This window comes from Pituophis catenifer, unplaced genomic scaffold (genome assembly GCF_029215685.1).
Source record: "Pituophis catenifer annectens isolate HBS135680 unplaced genomic scaffold, rPitCat1.0.hap2 SCAF_2, whole genome shotgun sequence".
NCBI lineage: Eukaryota > Metazoa > Chordata > Lepidosauria > Squamata > Colubridae > Pituophis > Pituophis catenifer.
Genome location: NW_027256882.1, coordinates 16334598 through 16355754, shown reverse-complemented (window position 1 = coordinate 16355754; position 21157 = coordinate 16334598). Strand labels below are relative to the sequence as shown.

At 36.6% G+C, this 21157-nt stretch overlaps 1 protein-coding gene across 1 annotated transcript in view; it reads left to right on the top strand.

Moving 5' to 3' along the window:
* The window catches only part of LOC139309900 (vomeronasal type-2 receptor 26-like), a 48459-nt gene extending 27510 nt beyond the window's left edge, over window positions 1-20949 (top strand). The window contains exons 4-8 of the mRNA XM_070934087.1: window positions 3863-4136; window positions 4769-5563; window positions 8365-8577; window positions 9629-9755; window positions 20039-20949. Coding sequence (XP_070790188.1) covers window positions 3863-4136; window positions 4769-5563; window positions 8365-8577; window positions 9629-9755; window positions 20039-20949 — 2320 coding nt within the window. The remainder of the gene's footprint in view (window positions 1-3862; window positions 4137-4768; window positions 5564-8364; window positions 8578-9628; window positions 9756-20038) is intronic.
* Window positions 20950-21157: the final 208 nt, after the last annotated feature.

Below are 21157 nucleotides of genomic sequence, written 5' to 3'. Positions count from 1 at the left end.
TAAATTTGTTATTATTATCAATGAATCTGTATCCTTTTGTGCCTGTCTCATATCCCATAAATCTGAGTCTTCTAGACACATTTTCTCCCTTTCTTCTTAATTGTTTAGGTATGTGTACGTCTGCAGTGACTCCAAATATGTGCATGTGTGCTAATTTTGGTTTCCTATTATACATCACTTCATATGGTGTCTTATTTACAATGCTGGACCAGGTTCTATTCTGTGTGTAATTGGAATAATGTAGGGCTTCTGACCAGAATTGTTTGCTTAAGCCAGCATCTTCCAATGTGCATCTAATCATGGTTTGTAATGTTGAGTTCTTCCTCTCTACAATCCCGTTCTGAAACGCAGAAAATGGGCTAGATGTGTAATGTAACATTCCTTTGTCCTTTAGCCATTGGGAGAATTCCTTAGACATGAATTCACATCCCCTATCTGTCATGATTTGTTTTATTTTGATATTGTGTTGCGTTTCTACGCGTTTATAAAATTCTTTAAATTTCTGGAAAGTTTCATCTTTGTGTTTTAATGTATAAACAAATCCATAGCGACTATAATCGTCCACTATGGTTAAGAAGTAACGTTTTCTATAAGTGATTGATGGAGTTAGTGGACCAACTAAATCCATGTGTACTAAATCAAAAATTTTATTGGTTGACCTAGTTGATTTTCTAGGCCTGGGGCTAGTTTTTAGTTTTGTAGATTTACATACTGAGCATTCCAAATAGTTTTCACAATTTTTTATTTTAACACCTTCTGCGTGTTCAGTCATTTTTTGTACTACAGGAAAACTGGCATGTCCTAACTTCCTATGCAAAATATGAGCACACTCATCATGAATTGGCTTACCTATTTTTGGTTTTTTTTCATTATGTGCATCCTTGTGATCATGAGCTACTTTACATTCATCATTGTCACTGTTGCTAATGTTTCCATCATCTAGTTCAATACAATCTTCCATATTTGAATCAATGTTGTGTAACCATTTTTCTTTTGTTATTAAATAAGGTAGGCCTCCTTTAATCATTACTGTATCTATATCTATTTTATTTTTCTCCAAGGTCGCTTTTCCTTTTGAGAAAACAATATTAATATCAGAATCTCTGCTTAGTTTTATGGCACTTAGTATGTTATGAGGTATTTCAGGTATTAGTAATACCCCCTCTATTTTTCCTAGGCCGGGTAAGGTTACATTCCCTCTGCCTAATACTTGAACCTTTTCTTGGTTAGCTACCTTTATTACAAATTTATCTTCTACAAATGAAGATAATATACTTTTGTTATTAGTGGTGTGATTAGTTGCTCCAGAATCAATAAGCCAATTATTGTTCTCAGTTTGCTGTATGTTAGTGTTGTCTTGTTTATTTAGTCCATTCAGTGAACCAGATTTTCTATCCTTTGAATTATCTCTGCCCCCTCTATGCTCTCTGTAATTTGGTGGGCTTCTATATCTATGTCTATCAATGGAAGACTGTCTATAATTGTATTTGTTTCTGTGTTCTGACCTATGTCTTTCTTTTGAAATTTTGGGGCACTCTCTTCTATTGTGTTCCCTGGATCCACAGTTGTGGCATCTAAATGTTTCATTATATCTTTCTTGAAAAGCTACTTTTCTATATGGTTTGTGTTCTATGTGGTTGTTAGAGCGATTCCTCCTTGAATTGTCTTCAGCTATTAACTTATTGGATAGACTTTCTATGGATAAGTATCCTAGATTGATTGTGTCTAAATGTGACATATAATTATCCCATGATGGGTCAAGTGAGTTGATGATAACACTTTTCATTGTTTGATCTGAAATCACCTCCCCCCTTAAATGCAGTTCAGCTCTTATTTTGTTTAAAGATATTAAATGTTCACTTATGGAAACCCCTGGTTTTATCCTAGAGGAAAAGAAATCTTTAGACATTCTTGTGGTAGTAGCTACACTGTCACTGTGAAATAAATTGAACATGCATTGAATAATTTCTGAAACAGTCAGATTTTGCTTAATGCTGTGATACATAGCAGGAGATACACTAGAAATTAATAAGAAAAATGCTCTATGGTGTAAGCAGTCTAATTTTAGAGTCCAAGGTCTTTTTGGGGGACTAGTGATAAAAAACAGTAAGTTTTCTTTCATAAAGACAACCTGGAGCTGCTGATACCATTCTTGTAAATTAATGCCATCTATCCTCAGCTTTGGGAAGTCACTGGGCAAATTTCCGATATTATTGGGTCCATTACTTACAACCTGAGGTAGTCCGTGATCTCGTAAATGCTGGAAATTACAAAATGGCGTGGGAATGCTCGCAACGAGCCTGCACGGTCCTCTCAGCAACTCATGTCTTCCTGGGCCGTCTGCGTAGTCTTGCGCATGCGCGTTGTCCATTTCGTCCCTGGAGTCGTCGTGAGAGGTTCTCGTCGTTGCGGCTCGCTCGTTCTGCTCCTCCTCAGACGAATCGGTCTCTGGCTCGATCTTGGGAGTCCTGACGATGGCGGCTGTTCTTTTTCTTCTTTTGAGAGCGTTGGTGCTTACATCGGTCTGTGGCGTGGGGCGGTATCTGCAGGGCTCTCTGGGTTCAGGCGTCGGTGTTCTCGTTGTCAGGATGGGAGCGGGTAGATTTTGAGGCGTTGGCTTGCTCGCTTGCTTTCTAGTTGACTTTTTGGTAATTTTTAGTTTCGGCCCAAATGCAGCAAAAAGCGTTTTCATTGCTGATTTTATTTGAGTATCTGTTGAATCACCTTCACTTTCCGATTCTGATTCTTCTGAGATGTTTGACTTTTCTTTTTCGTTTTCACTGTCTAGTAATGTTTTTCGCGCCAGAAATTTTGAATCGAGTTTTCTGATTGGCTCTGCTTCGCTCACCCTGGAGGTCTGTTGAAACCAAGATGGCTGCCATTCAAAATTTTGCGCGGGATCACCGTTTTTCTTCTTCATGGTATTTTTTTTTTGTAATCATATCACTCACTATTTTTGAATCTTTTGGCTTTTCAGTAGTGATGTGCTTCTCTTTCGCTGCTCCGCTGTTTTTCAGCATATCTTGGAGGTTCGCGATGAGGCTTTCATCATTCTTCTGGCTTTTTAATAGTTTTAATATCTCTGACCTGAGTTCGTTGTTTTCTATTTTGATTTCCTCTCGGTCATCATTTTCATTTATTATTTCTTCGTCTTCAGTGGTGTATTCTTCAGATTCTCTCGAAATCGCGTTTGTGGATTCATCGATTATTTCTTGATCCGTTTCCATTTCTTTGCTGTATGCCCTGGTGTTGGGCCTATCTCTCTTAGACATATTTAAATTTTTTATTGAGTCAATCAACCATCCTCTGCTACCAGCTTGTTGCAATATTTTCAGGATCAGACTCAATAAATCTAGTAAGAGTTAAGAGTTCAAATATATCTCTCTTTATTTACACTAGGCATTCTATATTCACTGAATATTCACAGATAGAAGCCAGGAATGGGTGCGTGCAGCTCCTTATATATACAATGGGTGGAGCTAGATGTGGGAGTGGTAAAGTATGAATACATTAAGAAGTGAAGAATAAATTAACCCCTGATACCCCGTTCATACACTATTTACATATTAGAGAATAAGGCATTTACATGTGACATGCTAGTTATTCAGCAGATGAAGCTTGGAACTGCTGCTTTCTTTGTGATTGTTACATGTATAATCTCCCTCTCATCTCCCCAGCACTCATTAAAATGAAATGGTGATGGGTGACTGTCATTTGTATTTGATTTTGGATCAGTGTTGGCTTAAAACTCAGAAGGCTTGTGAAGACAAAAATGATTAAACTGGAAAAGCATTTTTGTAATTGCTATTAATGATGTTGATGCTAACATGAACATTTTTTACTTCAGTTTATCTTTTGATAGTTTTAAAGCACTACGCTACATTTTTAATATTCAAGTGATCAACAATACTTCCAGGCTTCTGCACAATCTCACACTTGGCTACAACATCCATGACAACTATTTGAACACACTTCTGAGTTCAGATGCCTTGATGGATATGCTCTCTACTGGAGAAGCCAATGTTCCCAACTACAGCTGTGGAAGGAAGGACAACATTTTGGCTCTTGTTGATACCGCTGCTGATGACATCTCCATCCAGATGTCAACATTAGGAAACATCTACAAAGTCCCTCAGGTTTGTAAGTTTATGTTTTATTTTTTGTAAATTGAATGGGGTGGTGGGTTGATATGTGATAGATCCAAGCATATTTTCATTTTGGAACTGAAGAACTCTTTTTCACCATGGCCATTGAAGAAATTCATCATAAATAGCTTGAAGAGAAATAAAACCATTGTGAAAGATTTTTTTTCAGCTGAACTATTCAAAAAATATCCTGGAAAACTGAAGACTAGCTGGCCGGCATGCACTTGCCTGTTTTTTGGGTGTTTGGGGGGCTGTTTTCAGGCCATTTTCAGGCCATTTTTCGGGCTGTTTTCAGGCCATTTTCTGAAGACCAGCTGGCCAGAAATCCATGCCAGAAACCACATATGCGCTGGAAACCAGAAGAGCATCTGGAGATGGCGTTCATGCCCCCAGAGAGGGCTCTATGTGCCCCTTCTGGCACACGTTCCATAGGTGGACCATCACGGTTATACACAGTCTTCCTAATGTTATATTGTTTTTATTCTTTATTTTCATATGGGTTAATGACTAATCAATAATAAACTATTCTAATAAGTTTATGAGAACCAAGTTGGATTTGTTTAAAGCTAATATTTTGGAACTGATCTCACCCCAAATGTACCAATTCTTCATTGCTTTTTCAGATCAATTTTGAATTATTTTCAGATTCGCTGCATGATAAGAGTCAATTGCCCTTTTATCACCAGCTTTTTCCCAAAAAAGGGATCCTCTACCCAGGAATTGTCCAAGTGCTCCTCTATTTCAAATGGACTCTGGTTGGTCTCTTTGCTTCAGACACAGAAAATGGAGAGAATTTCATGAGGATCTTTACTCCTTTGCTTGTCAAGAATGGAATCTGTGTTGTTATATCACAATATATCTCAACAACCCGACTTACAGCACTCCATGGCAATGCCCTCTCTAAATGGAGACAAGTCAATGTCTACATTCACTACATGGAATATGGTGCCGTTTTGGAAAGAATTCTTCCTTTTCACTTAATACTTAGGCGTTTGCCAGGACATATTGAAGGGAAAGTCTGGATCACAACACTCATTGGACTACATCCACTGAGAGACCACAGTGCTCTCAAATACGTGAATAGTATCTGGACTGTTTATTTTGAGGGAAAAAAGCAGCCAATAAAGGATTCCTTTATACGTGGTTTCTATCTGGATCCACCCTCTGGGCATCAGTCATATGTCTGTTCTTTTTCAAAACATGTCTTTTCTGTCAAAGGCCGGAAAAGATGCACTGAGAAATCACCACTGGGGACCCAAAAGAAAAAGAACATGGTGTGGGGCACGAATTTTCACCATTTTTACAGTGCCATTAAGACTCTGGACCATGCCTTGAATGCAGCGTATTCCTCCAGATCCAGGAGGAGAAGGGAGGAGGGCAAAGGGAGTTTGGGGACTCCAAGGCTGCAGCCATGGCAGGTATGGGTTTCCAACAAGGACTTAGTTCCTTTGGTAAAGGAATTCAAAAGGAAAAGATGGAGACCATATCAATCTAATTGTGTTACAGGACTCCAACATGTTTTGCCAATCTAATCACTCAGGCAATAATGTTCACAAGAATGGGAACTATGACAAATAGATTGATATTAAGCACTACTAATATTTAAATGATGTGTACATTTTTAAATAAATTCCTGCATGTATGGGTTTGTGATTAGCATCATAGAATTTTACCTTAATAAATCTGAAGGAGCCCCTTAGATCATCTAATCCAACCTCTTTTCCCTGCAGAAATTCCAGTTAAATCTTTTCTGACTCATGGCTGCTCGGTCCTTCCATTAAGAAATTCAGTGAAGAGATGGCTGAATTTCTCTGCTTCTCTGGCTCAACAGTAAAACTTCACTTCTTTTAAGACTTTTTCCCTCTTATTCAGTCATAATCTTGTCTCTTGTAACCTAATTCATTTTTTCCATACCCCTGTCTAAAATAACATTGAATGGATCTTAAGTGTTTGTGTAACATCTTTCAGTTATTCTCCACCTAAGAGCTTCTATTAGTTGGAAAATCAATCAAACAATCAATTAATCAATCAGAATAGAGCTGGAAGGGACCTTGGAGATTTTGTAGTCCAACCCCATGGTCAAGCAGGAAATCTTATACCATTTCAGACGGATGGTTGTCCAGTCTTTTCTTAAAAACCTCCAGTGATGAAGCATCCCCAACTTCTGAAGTTGTGGTTAATTGTCCTCACTGTTAGGAAGTTTCTCCTTAATTTGAGATTGCTCCTTTCCTTGATTAGTTTCCATCCATCTCTCCCCAAAAACCCAACATTCACTTCCTGATATACTCATGGAGGCATTTGCTTTCTTTCCATTAACATCACATGCTGATTCACATTTACATTTGTAATCAACTACTATTCTGAGATCATTTTCATAAATATTTTTATCAAGTTTGATATTGTTCATTTTATTTTATTTATTTATTTATTAAATTTTTATACCGCCCCCTCTCCCGAAGGACTCGGGGCGGTGAACAGCCAAAATTAAAAACACACAATACAAATATTAAAATACATTAAAACAGAATTAAATTATCTTAGGCTTCTCCAATTTAAAACCCCGTTACCCATAAAATTCACCAATTAAAAATTTTTAACCCAGCCCGGCTTGCTGAAATAAAAACGTCTTCAGGGCCCGGCGGAAGGTCCGGAGATCCGGGATTAGTCGTATCCCTGGGGGCAGCTCATTCCAGAGGGCGGGTGCCCCCACAGAGAAGGCTCTTCCCCGGGGGGTCGCCAGCCGACATTGCCTGACAGACGGCACCCCGAGGAGACCCTCTCTGTGGGAGCGTGTTGGCCGGTGGGAGGTTATCGGAGGCAGAAGGTGGTCTCGTAAATAATTCATCATTCTTGCTCTACATTTCTATTTATTGTTTGTTTGTTTGTTTGTTTATTTGTTTACTTATGCACATACTTACTTACTTATTTATTGACTTTATATTGCCGGCTATTCGCCCATGGCAACTCAAGGTGGTTTACAGAATATAATGTAAAACCACATTTTTCTTCTTCTATGTTGAAGACTTTGTACTTGTTTCTCTTTTAAATTCCATTCAGGGATTATTATTTTTCAGGTCATTTTGATAACATCATTTTATATCTGTTTCTAAGTTATACATTTAGACACCAAATTTAATATCAGCTATCAATTGTTAGCCTTTCAATTCCCTTTCATCAAAATCATGAATGACATTATCGTGAAATTAATTATATGATTTTTATCAAATCAAATTAATATATTACCAATTCTAATTTATTATGATCAGTGACCACTATATGTATTTAACTATATGGGAAAAGTTCAAATGAAATGCTAATAAAAGGTCAACATTGTAGCTCCTATCTTCAGCTTTGTTCTTATATGAGGTGCTCAAGTCTGTTGTAGTTGCTGAAATAAGATATTTTTCTACTGGATTTTACTTATGTACTTTTCTCTATCACAAAATCATAAAGGTTTCTTTGAAAGCTTCATCTTTTTTAAAAGAATATAATTTCAAAGTCAGTTTTAGTCACTTAATTGTTAAACCATCTATTATACCATCAATTCCTCATTTAAGTAGGTTTCTAATTATCACATCACAAATTAGTTCATTAATCCTTTGCTAAAATCAAGTTACATCACCAGCATTCTCACAATATTTTAAAAATGTGTAACCATAGAAGGGGAAGAGGAGCCCACAACTGAATAATAGGCCGAGATGGAAACTCAGACAGGATCCACCATAACTTCTCAAGTGTAAAAAGAGTTGATGGGATATTTGTACTTTCAGATATGCATGATTGTCTTGCATTGCAAGATGAGAAGCATACAAATTTGATGATAGATAAATAGATTAGATAGATAGATGATAGATAGATAGATAGATAGATAGATAGATAGATAGATAGATAGATAGATATTCTCTTAATGTAGGCTAATTGCTTGTTCCCATGGAATTCATAATTATTATGTTTGTGCAATTTATTTGTGACCTGATTCAGAAAGTTTCCTATGATTGACAAATTTTGTCAATTATATTGTTTTCAGAACATATATTGACAAAATATAATTGACAAACTTTGCTGGTTTTCCATTTTTTGAAGATAGCAATGTGTTCTCCCTACTAAGAATATTTGGAAATTAGATGACTGTAAAAAAAAGATTCCGTTTAGAACAGACAAAAAAGTGATCAGTTACCAAAATTGTTGCTTTTGAAATTCTTTGATATTCCCATTCTAGTTTCATCCCTATCTGAAGAAGAATGAGTTCTGCAATTTTTCCAATTTCAAATTGTACTTGGACCAAAATGTTGATGTAAAGGCTGATCTGAAGCTCATTAGCTGGGTGTTTCTTCGTAAGAAGAATCTCATGAAAGACCAACTGGTGACTTTGGAAAGGCAGAGAATTATTATCAACCAAGATCATATGTCATGGCTAAAGTTGCACAACAGGGTAGAAGAAATATTGATGTCTTTTCTCTATTTTCCAAAGGGTTTTGACCCTTTAGCCCATTTAATTGGGCTAAGCCTATGTACTGTAGCTATATAATATAATATAAATTTAATTACAAATAAATAAATAAGTATTGAAATGGAGAAGCTGCATGAAAATGATAAGAGATGCTTTCAAATGCTAGGGATTATGGTTTGCTTCTTCCTTGTCCTCAAATACCAAACAAGAAGGCATATTTGTTGACCAGTCCCTGAGTTCAGGTTTAGACTGAATGGTTTTGGTTCCAGTAAGAAATAAACTTTGGAATTAGGATTTACCTTGCACTGATTGGGTCAGTGTCCCAATAAACAGCAAGGAAAGACATTTTTAAGCAACCCAGACCTGCCCAGAGTTACCCATTACAATCTCTCACTTCTCTGAGATAGCAAAATAGGCCTTCTGCTCCTATGAAGGACGTCCAAGAATTTTTTTGTCAACATGGTGTCAAAATGATTGGACTGCTGAGAGATAATGCCCTGACCCAGGAAACTAAGTAATAAAACATGATTTTGACTCAAAGAAAAGCCTTTCCTAATATCTGAAGTAATGATGGACAATTTAAAAGGAAATATTATTTAGATTTGGGCTTTGGCTTGTAAGACGGCACTTCATCTAAAAACCCCTTGAATACAATTGTTGATATTAATTATTAGCTACCTTAAATCACTGGGAGGGGGGAATGGAGGCTCCAAATTTAATTAATAACAAATATGATTTTGTTCTTCTATGGCAGTTGTTGTTACCTAATTGTAGTTCTTCAGCAGAAAGGACCTTGTCTTGGATACCTAGCTGGGCCTTAGACATTCCCACATGTGGCTCATATGTGCTGCAGCAAAAGATTCCTGATTTACACTTTCTGAGGGACACGTTCTCATAACCTCACCTCTATCTCACATCACTATAGTACTAGAAACTAAGTAGTCACTTTTACTCTTATTTCAGGAGCATGTCAGCATGTCAGGATGGATAGTGCTATCATATTTTCTTTGGAATTCATTGTTTTTCTATTTAGTCTCTTCCTCAGTCCAAATGTGTGGAAAAATGTCATCTTGGATTTGTCAAGCAGAAGCGAGAAGGAGAGCCATTTTGCTGTTATGACTGTGTTCCTTGTCCGGAGGGGACCATCTCCACTCAGGAAGGTGGGTGACACTGGAGGAAAGGACAGCCTTTGTGGAAGTGGATTCATCCAGAACAATTTTCACTAAAGTCAAAGTTAAAGGATAAAATTAACTTCAACTGATTTTTTTGTATATTTTGAAATTGCACAACTTTTTTTTATCAAAATGAAAAATAGTAGAGACCTTGATAGGGATTGGAGAATATGGCATATTGGACAAGTTTTGTTATTGCCAAACAAAATACCTCTTCCATTTTTTAGTTTGGATCTGCCTTTCCACATTTATCTTTCTTTTTTTTTTTTTTTTTTTAATTGAGTTTTAAACATATATATGAAGACAATACAAAAAATACAAAAAAGACATTACAAAGACATAACAAGTTCCCACCACCAACCTACCCACACCACATTTTACATATATGCTTTGGTCATCATCAAAATATATATTGCTTTATAATATAATATATACGTGATACATCGTCAATTCAGATGTTTTAGATTAGAAATAATCTTGCATCTCCTCTTTATTTATTTATTTCCGGTTTTATTTTTTCTACCCTATATTCCTTCATCTATATTTGTACTGATTTTCTTTTCCAGCCATTGATACCACTGGTGCCACACAAGATAGAATTCACTTTCTTCTTTATCTTGGAGTTCTAGTGTCAGTCTATCCATTTCGGCACATTCTGTTATCTTTGAGATTAGTTTGTCTTTGGTTGGGAGTTGATCTGATTTCCAGTTTTGCGCAAACAGTAGTCGTGCTGCTGTCAAAATATGTATGATGAGGTATTTTGTCTCTTTGTTGTGTTGTGTTGTTATCATTCCAAATAGAAAAAATTCTGGAGTGTTTTCTACTTGTTGGTTTATTATTTCTTCAATGATATTCTTTGTGTCCTTCCAGTATTGTTGGGCCTTTGTACATTTCCACCAGGCATGGTAGTATGTCCCCTTTTTTATTTTGCACTTCCAACAGCGTGGGGAGGTGTTTGGATATATTTTGGCTAGTCTGGCTGGTGTTAGATGCCATCTGTAAAACATTTTTATGAGGTTTTCTTTGTAGGGTATGGCTCTTGTCATTTTGATGTTCTGTTTCCACAATTTCTCCCAGTTTGCCAGTTGGATGTTGTGCCCTATGTCCCTGGCCCATCTTATCATATTTTCTTTTACTGTTTCTTCCAGTAATTTATATCTAAGTAAGAAGTTATATAATTTGGTTATCATTTTTTGTTCTGGGCCTTGTAAAATCTTATCCAATTCGTTCAAATTATTCGAGATTCCATATTGCTTTTTATCTGCTATGTGTCTTGAGTGTATTTGAGTATAGGGCCACCAATCGATATTTATGCCGGAGTTTTGGAGTTGCTGTCTTGAGATGAGTTCGCCTTCATGGTTCAATAAGTCTTGGTATCTCATCATTTTTCCTATTTCGAGAGTGTTGGGATATATCAATGCTTCCATCGGGGACCACCATTTTGGTATTTTAGTATAGTGAGTTCTCTTGATATCCTGCCAGATCTTGAATAATGAAGCTCGAATTATATGACCTTGGAAGTACATGTGTCTCTTATCCGATCCGTCCCATAAGAAAGCGTGCCATCCTCTTATTAAGTCAAAGCCTTCTAAATATAAAGTTCTTTTGTTGTCCAGTTTCATCCATTCTTTAATCCAGGTCAATCCTGATGCCTTATAGTAGAGTTCCCAATCTGGTGTTGCTAGGCCTCCTTTGTCCCGTGAATCCTGTAGAGCTTTGATTTTAATTCTGGCCTTCTTTCCCTGCCATATGTAGTTCATTGTTGTTTTGTTGAGGTTCTTAAAGAAATCTCTTCCGGGGTGTATTGGGATCACTTGATATAAATATAGTATTCTTGGTAATATGTTCATTTTTATTGAGGCAATTCTGCCCATCAACGAGAGTTGTAATCTACTCCAAATTTCTAAGTCTTTTTTAATTTGTTTTAACAATTTGGTGTAATTATCTTCTTTAATTGTAGTTGCTTTTGCTGTCAGCCAAATACCTAGGTATTTTATTTTCTTTACTATTTGAAGTCCTAATTCTTGTTCTAATTTCGACTGTTGTGTTTGGGTCATATTCTTCGTCAATACTTTCGTCTTCTGCTTATTTATTTTGAGGCCCGCAACTTCCCCGTATTCCTCTATCATTGTCATCAACCTGGTTCCAGATCGTATTGGGTTTTCCAATATGAAGATCACATCGTCTGCAAAGGCAAGCAATTTATACTCCTCTCCCCGAATCTTAAGGCCTTCCACGTCTTCTTCCTTCCTAATTTCCGTTAATAAAACTTCCAGTGCGATTATAAATAATAGAGGTGACATGGGACAACCTTGTCGTACGCCTTTCTGGATGTCAAAAGTTTGCGTCATGTCACCATTTATTGCAATTTTGGCTGTTTGACAGGAGTAAATCTTTCTTATCAATTTAAGGAATTTCTCTCCGCAATTCATTAATTCAAGTTGTGATGTAAGAAATGACCAATTTAAATTATCAAAGGCCTTCTGGGCGTCGAGAGATATTAAAGCTATTTCCTTATCTATTTTCTTATCGTAGTATTCCAGTATATCTATGATCGTTCTCAAGTTATTTTTAATCTGCCTCCTGGGTATGAAGCCGTTTTGGTCTGTATGTATATATTTATGAATTATTGTTTTAAGTCTCTGCGCTAATATTGACATGAATAGTTTGTAGTCTACATTGAGTAATGAGATGGGTCTGTAATTCCTAACTTGGGTCCGGTCTAAATCTTCTTTGTGTATTAACGTAATAATAGTTTCTGTCCATGATTTTGGGATTTCAGCTGTCAATAGTGCTGCGTTGAAGACTTGTAGCAATATTTCGTCTATTTCTTGTTGGGAGTGTTTATAAAATTCAGTAGGAATTCCATCTGGTCCTGGAGTTTTATTGTTCTTTTGTTTTTTACGAGCTTCAATCAATTCAGTCATTGTTATGGGGCGATTCAGGGTCTCTCTATGGTCTTCTTCAAATTGTGTGATATTCACTTTACTAAGATATTTTCGAATTTGGTCTTCGGGGACATCTTCCTGCCGATAGAGATTCTGAAAAAATGTTTTGACTATGTTTTTCTTATCTACGTGTGTATGGAATAAAGTTCCTGATTCGTCCTGGAGTTGGTGTATAATTCTTTTGTCTGTTTGCTTTTTTAACTTATGGGCTAACCAGCGTCCAGTTTTGTTTGCGTGTTCGAAGTTGGTCTGTTTTGCCATTTTTATTTTTTGTGCCAAATCAACTTTTGTGGTCAAATTCAATTTGTGTTTAGCCAAATTAAGTTTTTGCTGTGCTATCCTATTATTAGGGTGCTGTTGTAATTTAGTTTCTTCTATCTTGATTTCTTCCAATAAGTCATTCCTGATTCTTTGTTTCTCTTTTTTCCTCTTTGCCACGTATGCAATGGTTAGGCCCCTAATATATGCTTTCGTCGTGTCCCATAAATTTTGTAACGACATATGGTCCTTTGTGTTAATTTGGAAAAATATCTTAATCTCTTTTTCCATCATTTGTAGATACTCTTTTTCCTTTATAATACTTGTATCCATTTTCCATCTTTTCTGTTTTCGGGAGCCTTTCCAAATTATTTTGATAGGGTTATGGTCAGCCCATGTGTTAGGCATAATTTCTATGTCATGTATTTCTTTACTTAGTTGGGGTGTCATCCATGCCATATCCAATCTTGACCACGATTGATGTGGGCCAGAAAAGTATGTGTACTGTTTGGTTGTAGTATTTAATTCTCGCCAGGTGTCATGTAGACTCATTTCCTGTACCAAGTTCTTAAATGTTTGTGGCAGTGTCTTCCTTTTGATTTTGTTCTTCCTGTTACTATAATAGTCTTCTCGTGTGTTGACAATTGCATTAAAATCACCGACAATGCAGATATTTTCATAATCCAGTTCTTTTAATTTATCGTGTAATTTTTTATAAAAATCTATTTGGTTTCCATTTGGGGCGTAAATGGCTACTAACAATATTGTTTTTGTTTCCAGTTTCACTTCTATTATTAAGACTCGACCCTCTTTGTCCACATATATCGGCTTTGTTCTTATATGGTCTCTAACATATATTACCACTCCCCTTTTTTTACAGTCACCTAAGGATGTGTACATTACTCCTAATTTTTTATTTTCGAGTAATTTTTTCTGTTGTTTTTTTATGTGTACCTCTTGTAAGGTGATTATATCTGCTCCTAATTTTTGCAGTTTAGTGAATATCTGATGTCTTTTGCTTGGTGAATTTAGTCCATTTATATTTATAGAGATGAGTTTTAGTTCTTCTTCCATTCCTGGTGTTGTTTATTTGTCTGTTATTTTGAGTTTTGATGTGTTTCTTGTGACTCTTTGTGTGATCCCCGTCATTTCCTCCTTCCCCAGCTTTCCCTTCTTCCGTTCCTTGTCCTCCTTATTTATTGGTTGCTCTTCTTGGTCACTGGGGTTTGAATCTTCTCTGCCTCCTCTGCTCTCCTGTTCTCCTTCATATCCTAAATGTTGGTCTGCGAAGTCCTGGGCTTTTTCTATGGTGTCGATTCGAAATTTTCTTCCTTCCCAAGAAACGAGTACTCCTTCTGGTATAAGCCATCTAAATTTAATCTTGAGTTTATTCAACTGTCGGGTTAAGAAGTTATATTCTCTTCTCCTATCCCTGGCCCTTCTCGGTACTTGTTTTAGCGTCAGAACTTCCCTCCCTTTATACATGACTGTCTCCTCTCTCATCTTTCGGTATATTTCTTCTTTCATTGTTTTTTTTGTAAATCTGATGTGTACTTCTTTAGGGAGTTTGTTTCTTCTGGCATAGTTTGTGAAGGCCCTGTAAATTTCGTCAATACCACCTCTTATTTCATCTTTATCCTTATGTGTCGCCTCTGCCAAGATTCCAACCATAATTTCACCCAAGTCTTCCTCTCTCTGTTCTTCTATATTTTGAAATCTTAAGTAGAAAGATGCCTTTTCCATTTCGAGAAATGTCAGTGCATCTTCTGTGTCTCGACTTCTTGTTGCTTGTTGGTTCTCCATCTGTTCCAACCTGGTAGCTGTGGCTTCCGCCTTCTCCTCAACTTTATGGATTCTCTGTTCGTTTTCGGTTATATTTTGTTGAATTTTCTCTATTTTTTCATCTATATTTCTAATCTCATCTTTAATTTCCCCTACATCCAATCGCATTTGTTCATGGTTCTTTTTCATTTCATCATGATTCAGGGTCATCTTATCTTCCATCCTTTTCATTCCCTCCTGAATCATTGCAAGGGCAGCTTGGATGTTTTGAATACCTATGTTGGTCTTTTCTTTATCTGTTGTTTCCCCTGTCTTCTGTTGGACCGGGGAAGCCACCAATAGTGTTTGGGTTGGGGGTATTTTCTTGGTTGATTTAATAGTAGTTGGTATGTTTGAGGTTGCCATATCTATTTTGCTTATTATTTTTGCCCACAATTTCATAAAATTCTCACGTCTAAAGTTTATAACCTGGATGCAGGATTATTTTTACAAGATTTTTTCAGAGTATTTCTGATTAGTAATACAATATTGGGAAAGCAGCAAAAAGGAAGGCGGGGGGGGGGAAGCAAGAGAAGGGGGAAACAACGGGGAAAAAGTAAACTTCTAACAATTCATTGATTACCTTATTCTTCAATTACTTACAAAATAAAATATATTTTATTATAATAGTTCTAAAATAGTATCAATATCAATTTAATTATTATAATTCTATCTAATTATTTAAAGTCATTTACTGTATATGAATAAATTGATTAAATATAATTAAAGATAATATGCTATAATTGTTTAATTAATTTCAAATAGACAAATTAGACAAGCTACTTCAGAGAAAACTAATAAGTTATTAAAGGTTATTTTCCGAGTCTAGTATCTTATGATATATAATAGAATAGACTTAAATCGAGCTAAGCATATATATATTGTCCATTGATTATAGTCTCTTATCTTTCTTAGTGTTATGTAAACTTATCTTTCTTCCAACCAAATACGGTTCCAAAGGTCTGAGTCACCCTATTCACTTTAATTATTCCACGATCCAATTTAATCTGTAGTCCTCTGTATTCCTGTTGTTAGAGTCCAATCCCAAGAGTGTAATGTTATATCCTCTATTTAAGTCCTTATCATCTGGTTCATCAGGTATTAGTCAATATTTAAATTATTCAATCCAAACAGTTCAGTCTCTAGTAGTCAAATAATCAAAGTCCCTCACACTTTGTATCAGTTTTGTGTCCTAATCTTCGCAAGAAATATTACTAAAAGATAGTTTGTATAAATCCACTCCAAGTTTTACCGAGGTTTGTCCCAACTCTCCGCACTCTCCCACAAACTTTTCCTTCGTCGAATTATCTAATTCAATCCACTCTGGCCACTCCACATCAGTAAAGTCCAATACGATTAATTTATAAATCCACTCTGGCCACTCCACATCGGTAAAATCAATTTGTAGAGATCCGTCCAGGTTCCTCTCCTCTCCTTCGATCTCCGGCGCTCCACACTGCACACGCTCTCTCCGCTCGCTCCAATGCTGCGCGTTCTGTTCTTATTTGTCCAACTGTCTCCGCTCAATCCAGTCCACACTCATAAAGTCCAATAATAGTATCAAAATCTTTTAAAATTATTCACTATTCTCGTCGCAGTGCTCATAGAGATTTCCGTTCTTCCGCTCTCACTGTACACTCAGCTGTTCAGATTTTTGCGCTGTCACTTTACTTTCAAAATGGCTCCGTTCCGATCTATCTTCCGTCGCCGCTTATCCTCTTTCTTTTTTCGGGTTTCTCTTCCACCAGCGCTGCTTCTTATTATCAGGTAGTTTTTTGGGTTTTTCTAGATAATAGTCTTCTGTTGATGACCTCTTATAGTTTTCAATCTTCGCTTCCCTCTTATACAGTTATCAGCGCCTCTGGCCAGTCCCGTAAGGCTGGTTTTTCCTCACACTGGATTAAGGGCTTAATCTTGTACCTTCAGAGAAGTTGCGATCTCCTCTGAGGTCCTAAGATGTTCCCCTTTAAACTATTGATCACTACGAGATCAATAGCGCCTATTTCGGCTCCAGATGCGGGATTGTTAGGAACTCAGGAGCGGAGGTCGCCCCTTTCGTCCCTAACGCGCTGAGATCGCCGCCGGAAGTCCCTCCACATTTATCTTTCTATTCCATTCAGGGATTATTATTTTTCAGGTCATTTTGATAACATCATTTTATATCTGTTTCTAAGTTATACATTTAGACACCAAATTTAATATCAGCTATCAATTGTTAGCCTTTCAATTCCCTTTCATCAAAATCATGAATGACATTATCGTGAAATTAATTATATGATTTTTATCAAATCAAATTAATATATTACCAATTCTAATTTATTATGATCAGTGACCACTATATGTATTTAACTATATGGGAAAAGTTCAAATGAAATGCTAATAAAAGGTCAACATTGTAGCTCCTATCTTCAGCTTTGTTCTTATATGAGGTGCTCAAGTCTGTTGTAGTTGCTGAAATAAGATATTTTTCTACTGGATTTTACTTATGTACTTTTCTCTATCACAAAATCATAAAGGTTTCTTTGAAAGCTTCATCTTTTTTAAAAGAATATAATTTCAAAGTCAGTTTTAGTCACTTAATTGTTAAACCATCTATTATACCATCAATTCCTCATTTAAGTAGGTTTCTAATTATCACATCACAAATTAGTTCATTAATCCTTTGCTAAAATCAAGTTACATCACCAGCATTCTCACAATATTTTAAAAATGTGTAACCATAGAAGGGGAAGAGGAGCCCACAACTGAATAATAGGCCGAGATGGAAACTCAGACAGGATCCACCATAACTTCTCAAGTGTAAAAAGAGTTGATGGGATATTTGTACTTTCAGATATGCATGATTGTCTTGCATTGCAAGATGAGAAGCATACAAATTTGATGATAGATAAATAGATTAGATAGATAGATGATAGATAGATAGATAGATAGATAGATAGATAGATAGATAGATAGATAGATAGATATTCTCTTAATGTAGGCTAATTGCTTGTTCCCATGGAATTCATAATTATTATGTTTGTGCAATTTATTTGTGACCTGATTCAGAAAGTTTCCTATGATTGACAAATTTTGTCAATTATATTGTTTTCAGAACATATATTGACAAAATATAATTGACAAACTTTGCTGGTTTTCCATTTTTTGAAGATAGCAATGTGTTCTCCCTACTAAGAATATTTGGAAATTAGATGACTGTAAAAAAAAGATTCCGTTTAGAACAGACAAAAAAGTGATCAGTTACCAAAATTGTTGCTTTTGAAATTCTTTGATATTCCCATTCTAGTTTCATCCCTATCTGAAGAAGAATGAGTTCTGCAATTTTTCCAATTTCAAATTGTACTTGGACCAAAATGTTGATGTAAAGGCTGATCTGAAGCTCATTAGCTGGGTGTTTCTTCGTAAGAAGAATCTCATGAAAGACCAACTGGTGACTTTGGAAAGGCAGAGAATTATTATCAACCAAGATCATATGTCATGGCTAAAGTTGCACAACAGGGTAGAAGAAATATTGATGTCTTTTCTCTATTTTCCAAAGGGTTTTGACCCTTTAGCCCATTTAATTGGGCTAAGCCTATGTACTGTAGCTATATAATATAATATAAATTTAATTACAAATAAATAAATAAGTATTGAAATGGAGAAGCTGCATGAAAATGATAAGAGATGCTTTCAAATGCTAGGGATTATGGTTTGCTTCTTCCTTGTCCTCAAATACCAAACAAGAAGGCATATTTGTTGACCAGTCCCTGAGTTCAGGTTTAGACTGAATGGTTTTGGTTCCAGTAAGAAATAAACTTTGGAATTTTGCAATGATTGGGTCAGTGTCCCATTAAACAGCAAGGAAAGACATTTTTAAGCAACCCAGACCTGACCAGAGTTACCCATTACAACCCCTTGAATACAATTGTTGATTTTGTTAACTACCTTAAATCACTGGGAGGGGGGAATGGAGGCTCCAAATTTAATTAATAACAAATATGATTTTGTTCTTCTATGGCAGTTGTTGTTACCTAATTGTAGTTCTTCAGCAGAAAGGATCTTATCTTGGATACCTAGCTGGGCCTTAGACATTCCCACATGTGGCTCATATGTGCTGCAGCAAAAGATTCCTGATTTACATTTTCTGAGGCCTCTATCTCACATCACTACAGTACAAGAAACTGAGCAGTCACTTTTACTCTTATTTCAAGAGCATGTCAGCATGTCAGGATGGTTAGTGCTAACATATTTTCTTTGGAATTCATTGTTTTTCTATTTAGTCTCTTCCTCAGTCCAAATGTGTGGAAAAATGTCATCTTGGATTTGTCAAGCAGAAGCGAGAAGGAGAGCCATTTTGCTGTTATGACTGTGTTCCTTGTCCGGAGGGGACCATCTCCACTCAGGAAGGTGGGTGACACTGGAGGAAAGGACAGCCCTTGTGGAAGTGGATTCACAATTTTCACTAAAGTCAAAGTTAAAGGATAAAATTAACTTCAACTGATTTTTTTGTATATTTTGAAATTGCACAACTTTTTTTTATCAAAATGAAAAATAGTAGAGACCTTGATAAGGATTGGAGAATATGGCATATTGGACAAGTTTTGTTATTGCCAAACAAAATACCTCTTCCATTTTTTAGTTTGGATCTGCCTTTCCACATTTATCTTTCTATGAACATTTATAGAAACTGAGAGAATTGTCTTAGGTCCATTTCCTGAAAGGATTATTGCAATGCTCTTTCAATAAGCCTCCCCTTTTGGATCACTGGAAGGTATCACTGATTCATAATGAGGTGGTGTGGACAATTACTGATGCATCTCGTTACACCAATATTACCTCTGGTCCCATAGTCATTCCAGATAATTTGCAGGATTAGCTTTCTCTGCCAGCCAATTACATTTCAGAAGATAGACATACTCTAAGCCCAGTGCTCAGAGTACTAAGAAGTACCATCTGGAAGGACCCCAAAAGTGTGCCGTAAAATAATATGATTGTTTATAATTGATTATTTACCTGTAATAATCTGGTTTACTATGAAAAGTCTGCAGATTGCACAGGAAAGCAAAGAAAAAGTCATAAGATTTTCCCCAATTTCATAGAACCTTAGCTTTATATGTTTTAGAAAATGATGTTCTTCCTACCTTCTTCCTGAGGAGATATTAAGAAATACATCTTGGAAAATGCTGCTGTTCTCTCAAGAAGGTATTCCTTGAAATGTAAAGGACAGAAATTTAAGGAAGTATTGTCTTTTTATTTTCTCAGATACAGAAAAATGCACCAAGTGTTCAGATGATCAATATCCAAATGAGGTCCGAGTTCAATGTCTCCTCAAAGTAACAACCTTCTTGTCTTATAAAGAATATTTGGGCTTCATCCTCATCTCTGTTGCCCTACTCTTGTTCCTAACTACAGGCCTTGTTTTAATCTTATTCATGAAATACCGAGAAACTCCCATTGTCAAAGCCAACAACCGGGACCTCTCTTACACCCTCCTGGTCTCCCTCCTGCTTTGCTTCTTGACGCCTTTTCTCTTCATGGGTCAACCAAGGAAAGCCACCTGCCTTCTCCGACAAATGGTTTTCAGCATCATCTTCTCAGTGGCTATTTCTTCTCTTTTGGCCAAAACAATCACAGTTGTGTTTGTTTTCCTGGCCACAAAACCAGGAAACCGCTTTAAAAGGTGGTTGAAGAAGAGCTGGGCCAACTCCATCATCCTTTCTTCCGCTGCTCTGCAAATTATCATCTGCTCCATCTGGCTTGGAGCTTTTCCTCCATTTCCTGACTCTGACTTTCACTCCCAGCCTGGAGTGATCATCCTGCAATGCAACGAAGGGTCTGTTGTCATGTTCTACACTACCCTCAGTTATCTGGGCTTCCTGGCTGCCATCTGCTTTACACTGGCTTTCCTAGCCAGGAATCTGCCTGGAGCTTTCAACGAAGCCAAACTGATCACCTTCAGCATGCTGGTCTTCTGCAGTGTCTGGATGACTTTTGTGCCCACTTATCTGAGCACCAAAGGGAAATACATGGTGGCCGTTCAGGTCTTCTCCATCTTGTCCTCCAGTGCTGGTCTGCTGGGCTGCATCTTCATCCCCAAGTGCTACATTATCATTCTGAGGCCAGACTTGAATACAAAGAAGCAGCTTATGGCCAAAACAAATGCAGAAATGTGAAACATAAGAATTTTTGCTCTCAAAATTTTCCAAGAGTTGAAACCTTGAATATGATGCAAGATGTTATCCATACATGAGTGGACCAATGATTTTGCTTGGAAAAATTAAAGGCCAGTCAGAAAATAGTGTCCTCCTTCCTTTTCCAGCTAATTGCAAGATGGAGACTTAGCTCTTTTGAGTAGTTGAATCATCAGATCTATCCTGTGCC